Source organism: Gossypium hirsutum, chromosome A13 (assembly GCF_007990345.1).
Source record: "Gossypium hirsutum isolate 1008001.06 chromosome A13, Gossypium_hirsutum_v2.1, whole genome shotgun sequence".
Lineage (NCBI taxonomy): Eukaryota > Viridiplantae > Streptophyta > Magnoliopsida > Malvales > Malvaceae > Gossypium > Gossypium hirsutum.
In genome coordinates this window covers 43,311,533-43,327,466 of record NC_053436.1, presented here as the reverse complement: position 1 = coordinate 43,327,466, position 15,934 = coordinate 43,311,533, and the positions used below count along the sequence as shown (strand labels likewise).

At 33.8% G+C, this 15,934-nt stretch overlaps 1 protein-coding gene across 1 annotated transcript; it reads left to right on the top strand.

Annotated features, from left to right (window-relative positions):
• Window positions 1-1,163: 1,163 nt before the first annotated feature.
• Window positions 1,164-1,953, top strand: LOC107893908 (auxin-responsive protein SAUR50). Its single transcript, XM_016819054.2, has one exon. It carries the CDS (start codon window positions 1,293-1,295, stop codon window positions 1,605-1,607), a length of 315 nt encoding a protein of 104 aa, XP_016674543.2. The 5' UTR covers window positions 1,164-1,292; the 3' UTR covers window positions 1,608-1,953.
• The last annotated feature ends 13,981 nt before the right edge of the window (window positions 1,954-15,934 follow it).

Here is a 15,934-nt window from a genome sequence, read left to right as displayed (position 1 = left end):
ATAGCAATTATTGTCTCTAAAACTATATAAAAAAATATATTTCCTTATTTTTTAAGTGGTGGAGATTTCAGACAGGACCACATTCAAAAGAAAACCCATCGGCCCTTTGGGACATTCTTTTCCAAACTGCACCCAACACTCAAGGGGCTTTTATGCCCTGGCATGTTTGGCTTAATTTCAATTTTTTTGATTAAAAATGGCTAACTGAATTGAAATGCTGACCATGTAAGGAAAAAAAAAAGCAATTCTATGATCAAAACCTGCAAATGTAACAGTAATTAAAAAACCACATGGGTTTCTGCAAAAAGCCTTTGGATACTGCATGCAGTGAAAATTTGTTGTGTTTTTTGTGCCTTTCAGACTCAGGACACAGAATCACAAGCCAAAACAATCACAAATATCCAAAACCAACAAAACTGTTGTACAGTACTCTCCAGTACACTTACAATCGGTCCCCGATTTCAGGTAGAAACACACACAGAGATGAACCAAGGCAAACTCCTTGTAAATTATAAAGAACTATAGTAAAAGGACTAAATGCATTAAAAATGCATTCTACATTGTGTTAGGAAATATATTACAAAACCAAATTGTTAGTATTGAAAGGATAAATAAATTGAGTATAAATAAATAAAATAATCCATGTGTCATTGAAGTACTGATAGATATATTTGTATAGTGAACATTATCCTCCAAAAAACAAAAAATAATAGAAGATTTTTCTGGACCGGAAAAAAAAATTCTAAAAACAGAACAGAAATTTTATTAAAAAAATAAGCACCAAAAGCGAAGCAGCAATAGCACATGTATTGGCCGTTTACTCTTAATTACTCAATATAATAAGTAATACTCTCTTACAAAATTTTTTCTCAAACTAATATGGAATTACCCGCATTGTACTACCAACACCTTGTACAAATTTTAACAAAAAAGAAAAACAAAAACATCAAGTTGCAGTGGCTATTTAATTCTACGATATCAACATTAGAAGTAGCTAAATCAGAAGATAGGGAAAGAGGGACCATTTTGTCATTAGGAGGACCAACAAAGAATAGAAATTCAAATGGGGTGGTTTGGCTCCCATCATGTCCTTTACACATATAACACACACATACATACATACCCTAATAACACCCGTGGCTTGTCCCTTTAGGGTTTGCCCCCACAGTCCCACATGACCCTTGAGGCTTAGCCTCAACTATCCATAAATAAATAACCCGCCATCTCCCCCTCCCAATCCTCCCATCCCACTACACCTTCTATTCTACTACCACTTCCACACAACAACAGCAATGGCAATTAGAAAACCATCCAAACTGCCTCAAACCGCAGTTCTGAAGCAAATCCTGAAGAAATGTTCAAGCTTAGGCAGGAAACATGGATATGACGAAGATGGGCTCCCACTTGACGTACCAAAAGGTCACTTTGCCGTTTACGTTGGTGAAAACAGAAACAGATACATCGTCCCTATCTCATTCTTGACCCACCCTGAGTTCCAATGTTTGCTTCGACGAGCGGAGGAAGAGTTTGGGTTTAACCATGATATGGGCCTTACCATCCCTTGTGAAGAAGTTGTTTTTCGCTCTCTTGCATCTATGCTTAAATGAAAATGGGAAAAAAGAATATATTGAGTTGCGAAATGAAGGGGTTCTGCCTTTGCATTTTTGGAGAAAGATGGCCAAGAGAAGCATAGCAACCATATATATTGAATAGCTAGTTTCTCTTTTTTCTAACATCATTTCTTCATTGTGATTCTTGATCCCTTTTGGGGTTCTTTCTTTTCTTTTTACTACTTCGAACCCGGGGTTTTTAATGTTTTATTAATTAGTTATTAGTGACTCTAACTAGACCTAAGAATTATAACATTTTCTGGGTCCAACCATTTGTATAAACTTGTGTTTCCTCACAAATTTTGTGAGAGAAGTTGAATGTTAAGGAAACAACCTTATTTTATCTTCCCATGCAAATCAGGTAAATATTTTCTTTATAATTATTATTATTAATTATAGCTTAGCTCTAGGTCGGGAAAAGCATAATCCTGAGTCAAACTCAAAACCAAAGCGGAGGACATGTAATGTAAGGAAAAAGAAAAAAATTAGAATCAGCAACTTGTCTGAGAATGTGGAATCACAGGTTTCTTTTGTTCAACTGTTGTTCATAAGATATTTATACTTGGGTCATTATGTTTTTTTGTTTCTTTCTTTTCATGCCTGATTAGTGAAGGAAGAATATGGGTTTAAAATCAAATGTGCTAAATTTGAAAAAACTAGAAGAACTATTCTCATTCAAATAATGATACAAAATCAATTTTTTTAAATATTTGTTTATTTCAACTACTCATTAAAATTATCTTTATTATCACATAATATAATTTGAAATAAATGTTTCATGCAAGAAATTTCCTCGAAAAAGCAAAGGCATCATGATTGCATCCATATTTCATTCTCACGTATTAGTTGACTACTGGGGTATGCTCTTTACTCCATTAATGATGATTTTATCTGATCTAATCCTCAGCCAACATTAATTATTGCATTTGATACATCGCTCTCATTCTAAATACTAACCCCTTCAATCTTTTAAATCCAAGACTTTTCACTCTCTTCGAAGGTGTATAAATTTACTATATAAGATTAATGCATCATACTTGCTTTAGAGTATTTGGCGTAACACACGCAAAAGCTTTCAAAATAATTAATTTTAATTCACTTCAATCTCCTCAAAAGTTATAAAATAGTAAAATTTATAATTCAATTATAATATTTATAAAATTACATGTGTATCATTATTTTTATTTTAAATACTTTCATTTTTTAACCTTAGTTTAATTATAATATTTCATTATTTTAAAAATGAATCAAATTTTTCATAGATTATAAATTGAGATACTCATTTAAAAAAAAGTATAATTAAAGTATGGTTATGTTCGTTTCACAATTCATGAAACTTAATTTTTTTGGTGTTCGTGACTACCCCTCCCAATATTGTTATCTTCAAGGTTTGAACCTGAGTTCTCTTCATGGGAATGCAACATGCTTTACCACTATCTTATCTTTACATTTTTCCCAAACTTCGTCCCTTAAAGTATTTGGACTCCTTCAAGTTTGGTCATTATTTTTTGTTTTAACCATCATTTGCCTTTCTCTCTTAGCCACAAAATTTATCCAACTTGACATCCACTCCTATTCAATATAACTACCTTAAGGTCAGCTACTATACCAACTTGTTCGAAACGTATAATAGTGATACTTCAAATCTTATTACTCAAGCTATCAATACATGCACTATTTAGCAGATGAAAGACACATTGTGCTTGGAGTTGATGATAGAGGAGGTGTCTTTTTTCATATTAATCCTATAATGCATTAAACATTGATGGTATGCCCAATCTATTTTGTCGTATTTTTGGCATATTGTTGGTGTTGAGGTTTTGAGTTCTATCTAGAGTTACTAAGGGTAACCTCCCTATGCACAATGTCAATAAAATTGTTATCATTCTTATCCTTAGCATTGATAACCCAAAAAACCATGATATGATTACGATAATGATGCCCGTGTGTATTAGAAATGTGCTCATATTATAGTAAACATGTAATCATTTTCTATGTATTTGAATGATGAATAAATAAATTTCACATTTCATTGTTATGTCTTTTGCATTTTTGTCTTTCATATTTTGCATGCATAGAGAAATTTTGACAAGAAAATATTAGCTCATTGATGATCGAAGTTCAAATTGATGATAAGTGGCATTGTAAAAACATTTACATTGTGAGAAAGACAACTTACTTTAGTAGATAATCTAAACGAGTCTGTAATCTTATAAAAGAATAAAAGCGAGCATTTGCTTTAAATATTGGGAAGGATTGAGGTGTAACACCCCTTACCCGTATTCGACGCCAGAACAGGGTACGAGGCATTACCAGACTTAAACACAAGCAAACATACAATTTCGAGTCATAAATTTATGTCCAGATTAAAACCATTTGCATTTTATCATAAAGTCCCTAATACGAGCCTTTGAGGCCCAAAACATGCTTTGGAAGCAGTTCGGGACTAAGCCAAGAACTTTAGAAAATTTTACGACACTTGGAAAATTTTTGCTAAAACAGGGGTCACACGCCCGTGTGGGCAGGCCGTGTGGTCACACACGCCCGTGTCCCTGACCCGTGTAACTCTCTATTTGTCACACAAGAACAAATTGAAGTCACACAACTAAGACACACACCGTGTCCGGAGGCTATGTACTTCACATGGTTGAGACACACGACCATGTCTCATACCCCTGTGCTCAATACTGAGCATTCTGTTTTGCAACAATTTAGGTGCAGGGGACACACAGCCGAATCACATGCCAATGGGTCAGACCATGTGTCACACACGGCCTAGACACATTACCGTATGGAAAAAAACAATATCATTTACCAAGCCATTTTGCCACCCTCACTTGCACACATCTACACAACATCGCATGGCACAAATTCAAGCATGTAAGAGTAGCCAAACAATCACAACAAAGATAATAATATGTCATTCTCATACCATTATTAATCACACTTAAAACATCAACCTCTCCACATCAAATTATGCAAGTTTCCACATTTACAAATGACATTAATATAAATATACTCATAACCAACATTAGCCAACTTCCAAGGCTATATGCAAAATAAACCATGAACCATTATAAGCCAATACATATGACCAAACGACCAAGTCCCTATACATGCCATAAACTTAAAATACTTAATTTTGATAACTTGATAGTGTGATAGGATCTCCCGCGATCTCCAATTCGAGCTGGCTTGGCGGCAGTATAAAACATGGGAAAAGAAGGGGGGTAAGCTATATAGCTTAGTAAGTCTGTGTGAACATAATAAGCAACTCTTACCAAACATTTACGAAGACCAACAATATAAACACAAGATAATATAAATTACTATAAAGCTCACAGTTATAACTTATTCGATCACATTGTTTGCTCTATCAATTTGCAAGCATAATCTAACATGTCTTAACATTAGCCTAACAATAGTAATCTCTCCATTATAACAGATTACTACAATCGACCAATCATTTCAAACATCATAATAAACTTGCACATCAATTATGGGTATTTACATTTCAAGCATATATTTTAACATCTTTCAATTGTTTAATGCTCATATCTTCTCATGGTCATTTTAATAGGCAATTATGCCAATCTTTCCTTTTTCTCATATCTGATAAATCACAATTTATGTGAATGAAACATGCTATATCATAACTCAATTTGGCTTGAAAGCCAATTACATGATCGCCAACCGAATTTACCATGTATTTCATACATCACAAGCATGGACCAATAATCACAAGGCTTTCACAAAAACATTCTCGTGGAAACCATGAACTCACAATGTCATGAAGTCAATGCTTATAAACTTATGTACATGCCTGTGCTAATTTGTAATATTTACATGCTCTTTGTCTTTTTTGACATACCTATTGAATTTCCCGTTGAACCACTTGGAATACTAAAAAATACTTAGGAATCTCGTATACATAGTGCCATACCAATGCCATATCCCAGATATGGTCTTACATGTAATCTGATATCGATGCCAATAGCCCAACTATGGTCTTACACGAAGTCTCATATCAATGCCATATCCCAGATATGGTCTTACACGTAATCTTAGTAACCCTAATGTCATAAAATTTGTATCCTATCTATTCCTAATGTTCAACTCGGACTTTCGCTGTATCGAATCTCTATCGGTAATTTCTGTAGTATCGTACTCAATAGCATTCACATTTCATTTCAATAATATAGCATTTACCACAATTATACCAATTAAGCATTTATACATATATAATTTAATGCTTATTAAACATACAAACTTACCTCGGCATAAAAATGGAAAAAAGGACCTAACCGTCAAATACTTGTTTTTCCCCTATTCTAATTTCGAACTTCATTTTTGTTGATCTATAATATCACATTTAACTTATTTAATCATTATACTATTCAAATCAGCCCAAAATCACATTGTGGAAAAATTATATTTTTGCCCTTAAAGTTCACATTTTTACATTTTAGTCCCTAGGCTCGTAAAATGAAATATATTCAATTTCTTCAATACCCATGCCAGAACCTTATACATGCTTATAGTAGCCTACATTATTCTTTTATTCACATTTTAACACCCATTTTACAACTTTTTACAAATAGGTCCTTTTTAGGCATTTTCATCGAAAATTACTTAGTAAAAGTCATTTATCTAACAACTAACATGCATTTTCTACCATTAAACATCAAAATACATACATGTTCAACATGGGTCAAACCCTATACCTTCAACCATTACTCAAATTAGTACTAGAAATAGGTAGATAATGTTACAAGGATTTCAAAAACATAAAAATCACTAAAAATGGGGCTAGAACGGACTTACCATCGAGCTTGGAACTTGAAAATCCCTAGCCATGGTTTCCTCTTGTGAATTTCAGCAATGGGAGGAAGATGGACAAAAATTGGCTTTAGTTTGGCTTTTTAATTCATTTAATTACCAAATTACTAAAATGCCTTTAATGAAAAACTTTAGAAACATACCTAACCATGTCCATTTTTGTCCGCCAACTTAACCAATGGTCTAATTACCATTTAAGGACCTTTAATTTAAAATTTCATAACAATTTGACACCTTTAAACTATAGAACTCACATTTTGCACTTATTACAATTTAGTCCTTTTGACCAAATTGAGTGCCCAAACGTCAAAATTTTTGAACGAAATTTTCACGAAATCATTCTATAAAATTGTAGACCATAAAAAATATAATAAAAACAAATTTTCTAAGTCAGATTTGTGGTCCAGAAACCACTTTTCTAACTAGACCCAAAATCGGGTTGTTACAAAAGGCATAGATGTATCATTGGCAGAATGATACATTGGACTGGACCCAAGATGAATTAATTCTGAATTCATTTGTGAATTAATTCACTTGTTACATTCATGGTGTGATTTACCTAAATCCTGAGTTAGTCACTGACCATGCGTATGTAACTCATGTGGTTTGATTTAAGTGGAGGTTTATGCTTTAAATATGATCGAGTAGACAACCGATATGTTGGGTACATGACTTGTTTATGACATGGCTTTACTTGAAACAATGGAATTCATAACTCAATGGAATTCATAATGATATCCTCTCATTGGCTTTGTGTGGATTGATAAATATGGAACGTGGGGCACGGGTTGATTATTCTCCAACGAGCAATTTAATCACAGTCAGTTGTTGACAATGATCATATTAATCATTAAGAAGAACAATAGTGACAACGAGATAAAAGAGGATTGTATTGAGTGAATGTATTTAACTCAAAGGAATTAATGATACCATAAGGGTAACACACACATGATGTGGTTATTGGACAAAGCAGTTGGATGAATTGCTTGCATAAAGAGTATACAATAATTAGTTTTCAATCATGGTACTTCTTGTGGACTGACTCCATGATTAAGTAATTTCGAATTATCCGAATGATGCTTCTGGACATAATTACAATTACTAGAGCTTAATTGTATATGTTTGATTGGTCCATCTGCTAGCTCAACAAAAGCTTGATCAGACTACTTTTGAATTATAAGAAAATTCTATGACTTTAGAAATAATTTAATTGAGTTGATTTATTCGATGTAGAATTAAATTGGGTGGTCGTAAGAATTGTTCAACTAGAGAATTTAATTAAAGAATCTTCTTGAAAATTAATTTGGAAAATCTAAGTGATTTTTGGAAAAAAAATAATTTTGATTAAGTAAATCAATCAAATTAATTAAAATTAATATGATATTTTTGAAAATTAATTTTCAAGTCGGACATTTGGCCAAATGGATAATTGAACTTAAAAATTGGACTTGAGATCGTAAATTGGGCCCGAGAGCCCAAAATCAAGACCAAGACCCAAAAACTAGCCGAACTGGGTTTGGTATGTGAAATCGGACCGACGTTCCAATTGGTGGCTGGACCGAACCGGTCAGACTGTCATTGGCCCTGATCGGATCGGCAAAAATTGAACCAATACAGGGTGTTTGCAATTGCAACGGAAACATTCTGGTTGTCAGAAAATGGTCGGCGGCGATAGGTCTTAGGTGGTTGAGCGATGGAAAAATTACACTCCTACTGAGACTTTACTAGAAAATTTGATTTCACATTAACTATTTCAAAAATAAATTTAATTTAATACTTATCTTAATAGTATTTATTAATGTAATATTAAAGTGATGATTTAATATTAAATTTAATTTAATGTTTATCTTGTAGATAAATATTCTATTAAATTAATATTAAAGTGATTAAGTTTAATCATAATTTAACTCTCTAAACTCTCCCTATATAAAGAGAGTCTTGGGTTATTATTTTTTACTCACTTGAATTTAAGAGAAAGTTGTAGAGAGAAAATTCTCTGAATAAATTATTTCAGAAAATTTCTAAAGATATTTTTCCTATTTACAAATTGGCCCAAACGTTTACAGAAATTGGTAAATTATCCCACTGAAAATTTGTGTGAAAAATTTTTCGATTCAAAGCGAGCCCACACTCAACAGAAATGAGCTTGAGAATAGAGGAGAAGACTACTTAGTCAATGTATTCATCCTAAATGAATCGAAAATGTAGAATTTTGATTAAGTGTTTATTACTTTAGATATCACAACCAAATTCTTGATTTGGAAATTTTTTTAAAACATTGATTTTTCCCCAAAATTATTTTTTGCTACATTTTTCGAACCTGATTTTCCAACAGTATGAAGTTAGTAAAAGATTAGGATACGTATAGCATGTCATTAGGGTCAAATATGGAATCGATTAGGGATTTACTTGGTTATATGAGATCCAAAATTTGTTTCGGATTCTTGATTTATATGTATTTTTGGTTTAGCTTGGACTGGTAACATTGATATGATGTCAGCTTGTGTGAGGAATATAGTTCGTGTATCCAGATTGAATTTACTATAATTCCCTCAAGTGAAACAATAATTTAATGAAATGGAAATATTGAAATAGGTTGGATGTGAATTGAATTGTATATGCTAATAATGTGAATTATCGTATTTGATCATTGTTTCAAGTTTATTATATAAAAGTTTTACTAACCTATCAATTGTAAATGGTGTTGTGCTTTAGTTATCTCAAAATGTGCCAAGGAATGTTAAATTGCCTTCTTAACGTGTTAAATGTTTAGTTTATTAAATTTTCGAGGTAAGTGAAGTAAATTTCATATGGACTTACTAAACATTTAACATGCTTATCCCGTTGTTTCCCTTTTCTTGTAGATTGTCAACTTGCGAAACATGTCAAATGGATCATCCAGAAGCTCACAATATCTCATTTTCGAATCGGTATCTTTTTATAGTTTTAAGTTTGATTGTGACATGTATATAGGTGTTCTATATTTTTTAATCTTGGATATTGGTATAGCTTAAAATCTACCTTATGCATGATTTTAGCAAATGATAATGCCTAGTTGAAATGGTTTGTTTTGGTGAATATGTTTGAATTGTACATGATACTTAAATTAGCATGATTGAACATAGATTATTATAGATGTGAAGTTAATCATGGAATGGCTAGTTGGCTAAATAAAGGTGTAACACCCCTAACCCGTATCTGTCACCGGTAGGGTTATAGAGCGTTACCGGAGTTTACAATACAAATAGACAAAAAAGTTCAAACATTTCATAACATATCAATAAGCATGTTAAAACCAAGTCAAACCATATATATTGTCCCTTATATGAGCCTTCAAGGCCCTAAATACATTATAGAAACAAGTCGGGACTAAATCGAAAAATTAGAGAAATTTTCAGAAAATAGCAAAAAATTTCAACACTGCAGGGGTCACACGATCGTGTGGCAAGGCCGTGTGGGCATTTGTAATAAGGACACACGGACGTGTCCCAGCCGTGTAACTCACTAACTTGGGCCACACGGCCAAGCCACACGCTCGTGTGCCAGGCCGTGTGCTAGACACTGTAACAGCCTCACCTGCAATCCTTTGAAATCTATACGGGACACACGGCTGTGTCACCTAGCCATGTGTCACACATGCTCGTGTCTTTACATGTGCGGAAAAAATAGGCTATTTTCCAAGCCATTTTTCTCACCCAAATTGACATATTCCTACAATCACAAATGCACATATGTACAAGCCATAATAAGGCACCAAAACCTTGCATATTCTAGCCTTATACAAGTGGTATGATCACATACAACCAATATGCCCTTAGGCACCTCCAATGACAATATATAAACATGTATAAGCTATTACTTTGCCCTCCTGCATCAAAACACAACCTAAACAATTTAAAGATGTGTCGCTGAAACTTACAAATTCTTTACTCGATTCAAGCTGAACCAGAACTGGTGCTTCAATCAACAGTGTTTTCAACTGATTGAAACTTTGCTAACTTTTTCTAACCATTCAAATTTCACATCCTTCTGTAAGAGTTGCATCACCAATGTATCTATCATCGAGAACCCTTTAACAAACCTTCGGTAACAACCAGCTAATCCCAGAAAACTTCTAACTCTAGATACATTTTTCGGTGGTTTCCAGTCAATAGCTGTCGAAATTTTACTCAGATCAACTCTGATGCCTTCAACCGATACTATATTGCCCAGAAAACTGACTTGTCAAAGCCAAAACTCACATTTGCTAAATTTGGCAAACAATTATTTATCTCGCAGAGTTTGCAACACAATCCTCAAGTGTTAAGCATGCTCAGACTCATCTCGAGAATAGACCAAAATGCTGTCAATAAATACAACAAAAAATTTGTCTAAATACGATCTGAAGATTCTGTCCATCAAATCCATAAATACTATAGGTGCATTAGTTAAACCAAACAGCATCATAAGAAATTCATAGTGTCCGTACCTGGTTCTAAATGCAGTTTTTGGTACATCCGAATCTTTCACTCGTCACTGATAATAGCCAAAACGAAGATCAATCTTCGAGAATACTGTTGCACCTTTCAGCTAATCGAATAAATCATCAATACGAGGTAATGGATATTTTTTCTTGATTGTAACCTTATTGAGCTGATCGTAGTCTATACACAATCTCATCAATTTGTCCTTTTTCTTAACGAACAGAACCGGTGCACCACAAAGTGAAAAACTAGGTCGAGTAAAACCCCTATCTGTCAACTCTTGCTGTTGTGCTTTCAACTCTTTTAACTCGGTAGGAGCCATTCTGTAAGGTGTTATCCATATCGGCAATATCCCTGGTACAGTTTCAATAGCAAACTCAACTTGTAAAACCCCTAACCCGAGTTCAACTCTGATTTCGGGTATGAGGCACTACCGTTCACAAATCACATACACACATACAAATTGGATCATACGAGCTCGTTAAAATTTAAAACTTTTTCAAACTTTGTCTAAAATCCTTAACATGGGCCTACGAGGCCTCAAACATCCAATGGAAACCATTCGAGACCAATTCGGGTCCTTTAACCAACTTTAGAAAAATGACCTTTGAAACAGGGCACACGCCCGTGTGGAAGGGCAACATGCCCATGTGGAACTTGTACATGGGCATGCTGATGGCCCGTGTGACTCACACGACCTAAGCAACTAGGGACACACCCGTATCCCTTACCCGTGTAGATTTATTTTTCAATTTGAACCTACAGGGGTTTTCACATGGCATGGCACACGCCGGTGTCCATGGCTTGTAACGCCCCTTACCCGAGACCATTGCCGGAGTCGAACACGAGGTGTTAACGGACTTAATTCATTAATTAAACAGCTCATACAATTCATTTTAAAATTTCCAGACAAGCTGGCTAATTGCATCACAGTCGCTTTAAAAATCATATCTCGAGTTACAAAACTTGAAATCCAATTCCGTAAATTTTTCCTGAAACTAGACTCATATATCTATCTACTAATTTATTTCTAGAATTTTTGGTCAGGCCAATTAGTACAGTTTATTAGTTAAAGTCTCCCCTATTTCAGGGTTCAACTACTCTGACATCTATGTATTACAAATCAGATATCTCCCTGTACAGAGCATCAATGACTATGCCGTTTGTCTCTAATAAAACTAGACTAAATAAGGAATCTGTACATATAAAGTATGACTTCTAATTATATTTGTAAAATTTATGATGAATTTCCAAAGTCACAACAGGGGATCTAGAAATCGCTCTGCCCCTGTTTCACAAAAATTTAAACATCTCATAAAATATAGCTCATATACCTGTTTCGCTTCTTCCATATGAAAATAGACTCATCAAGCTTCGATTCCATAACTTATTCATTAATTAATTTCATTTCTATTATTTTTAGTTATTTTTCAAATTCACGTCACTACTATTGTCTGAATCTATTTTATGGTAAATTTTACCTATTTCATGGTTTCCATGGATTAGCTAGCAATTTGACATACATAACACCAAATATGATCATGATTAGCCATTCCAATGGCTAATCATTACCAAGCATTTCCATACCACTCAATAACCATATCATAAGACCATATATACAAAATGATTATAATGCTATACATGCCATACTCAAAATATACAAGCCATTATGCCAAGATGGTATACGAATAGTGTGAGGGAGCCTCCGACCGTTCCCGATTTCCGAGCTGGCTTGTCAAAACTAAAAGGAATGAAAAGGAGGGAGTAAGCATAAATGCTTAATAAGTTCACATGCAAATAGCAAGTAACATAACCATATAAGCAAACATAAAACATCATTTGCATAATCATCACCAAGACATTCATATCACATTTTCATTTATCATCTTACCATATTGTTGTTATATCGACTTTTCAACCCGAGGGTTAAGTACATACCTGTTCAAAGTACCCATTTCACAACACTTACCAATACATCCCTTTCATCTTGAGTATTCCTCCATTTCAGTAGAACTTTACCCGTTGAACACATCGGAATATAATTCGGATACATGGAAAGTTTGCACATAGGTGCCACATATGTAGCCAAGCTACCATGTAACCCGCCCATAAGTGAACTCGGACTCAACTCAACGAGCTCGGGCGTTCGCATCCATGAGTGAACTCGGACTCAACTCAACGAGTTCGGACATTTGCATCCATAAGTGAACTCGGACTCAACTCAACGAGTTCGGATGCTCAAATATCCCAGTGACATGTCACTCGTATACGGGACATTTTTCCCAATCATATGTCTCAACCATCTTCTATAGAATGTCGATACCGATACTCGGTAGTATTTCACATTTTCCAAGTATATCACATAATTTGACATATTATCAAACAATTGTCACAAGTATGATATTTCATAACAATTATCATATCATTTAAATAACATTAAAACATTTAAAACAATAACTATGTTACCAACATTTACATATGAACTTACCTCGTATGCGAAAATGTCTACTTTTACCATTTCGTCCACAACTTGGTATTTTCCCCATTTTAGCCCGAATTTTAGTTTTCCTTGCTAATCGAGCTTGGAAGCTTGAAAAACCCTAGCCATGGTTTCTCCTTGCCATATTTGGCCATGGGGTTGAAGATGAGCAAAATTGGCTTTTAATTTTGTATTTTAATTCATTTTACCCCTAAATGACCAAAATGCCCTTACTACTAAACTTTCCAAAAATTCCATCCATGTCCAATTTTTGTCCATAGACTTAGAAATTGGTAAAATTCTATTTAAGACCTCCTAATTAATATTTCAAAACAATTTCATACTAGAAACTTCTAGAATGCAAGTTTTGCAAATTATTCGATTTAGTCCCTAATTTCAATTTAAGCACTTTATGCATAAAATTTCTTCACAAAATTTTCACACAATCATGCAATCATATCATAGACCTCAAAATAATCATAAAATAATTATTTCTATCTCGGATTTTGTGGTCACGAAACCACTATTCCGACTAGGCCCAAAATCAGGATATTACAACTCTCCCCCCCTTCAGGGATTTTCGTCCCTGAAAATCTTACCAGAAAAGTGGTCTTCACTTTTAATCTCATATTCGGTACTGAAGAACTTGCACTTAGACTGTACCTCCAATACATCTCTTCAATTTCTCATATGATCTAAAAGCTTACAGTCTCAACTCTCAACTGTTCTTAAATTTTCAACCCTTCTCAGTTTCCCATGATATCATGACATAAAAACCGGATCTCAACTTCATTTAATGGAGACCGGAATTCCAAGAAATTCAACAATCAAAGAGACCTGAAATTCCATGAATCTGATGAGTAGGAATTCATTCAATACAGATATGATTTATAGATCTCGCCAAACATTTAACAATAGGATACATCACATTTTCCTCTTTCCGCCATAGAAATAATTCTGATATGGCCTCAAGAATAATCCTTCTCATTTCTATCCCAATATCAACATTGACAAGGATAATTTTGATAGATCCCAATGCTCGGCTTTAACCCCTTTAACAACTCCGATTTTATGTAACATCGGATGCTCTAAACTATCACATTACCTCACTGTCTTGAAACACATCACAATTCATACAACAATACATTACTGAAAGTTAGGAAGTCTTTGCTCAATGTAGACTAGTCTAGTTCAGACGCTTCGGTTACCAATATTCTCATCTATCCGAACTCTGTCAACATGTAATAAACTTTTCAGCTTTCACAAGATGGAAACCTTATCATTCGTAGTGACTTAAACTAATATTCAACTCTTTCTAATAAATATACACTTCTCGTTCAAACTATTTACTCTTTTATCTGTACAAAATGAAATTCTATTATCAGACTTGGGAAAAATAATCCTGACATAATTGTCACATGAAATCTTTCAAAAAATAATTTCCCATACCGACTGAAACTCGCGCTTTTATCACCTATGCCTTTACTGATGTCAAATCCTTACACAGAAATTAGAAAAAATCCCAATACTAAAATCACCACATTACCAAGATCAAATTAGAAGTATAGTCATATTTGACATGATTATCACGAGCTGAAGAACGTACTTCGAACATGAGTCATAATTGACAAATTATGGAACAAAGATAACAAGAAAACCGAATAAAGAAATCCAAGATAGAGAAACCCAGAATAAAGAAATCCAGAATAAAAAGATCCAGGATAAAGAAACCCAAGATACAATACTATGCCGGAGAATCGAAAACCAAATTCATAGAGAAAATATAGAATACCCTGATAATTCTTCAAAGAAAGAAAGTCCAAAAGAAAACATCATTTAATCCCACTGAAATCAAATATAACAGGATCAATATATCTTTCCATACATATATATCAGATGAAGCATCAAGTAGAAGAAACAGAATCATAATATCATACGTATTCTCTCATCAATTCTTAACAGACGAAATGAAATAGAATACCCGATGAAATAGAGCAATATAAATTATAAACCAGTCAGACTACCAATGCTTTCATCCAACACCAGAATTAGAAGACATTCCCATATAACAAGAATTTCTTCAGAAGATCAATAGCCATAGAAATATTTCTGAGAACGGGTGAACACTTAGAACATCTCAAAAGAGACTGCTAAATCTGTCTGGTCATAACTGTCACACTCAAATAATTCACATTTCAAATATCATTTCCCCAACTAGTTTTACCGTCACAAATTTCATATTAAATCATTCACTAAAGAATGTCAGTTCTGAATAAATTTCGATTTACACTTTTCTCGACCTTGCAGCTGAGTAATTCGATTTACCAAAGAGAATTCCTTCTCTAACTGGGACAGTGCATAATTCCAATAATCTTTATATCAATCCGATACTTTACTGGCTCTGACTTTACTTATCAGCTCATTTTCAATCTCTGATCATACTTATAATTATTCTATCACTGAACTCTTTGGGTTCTCAACCGGAAACTTATTCAATACAAATCTCATGAAATTCCATTATAAGTACCACTTCGGTAAGGGGG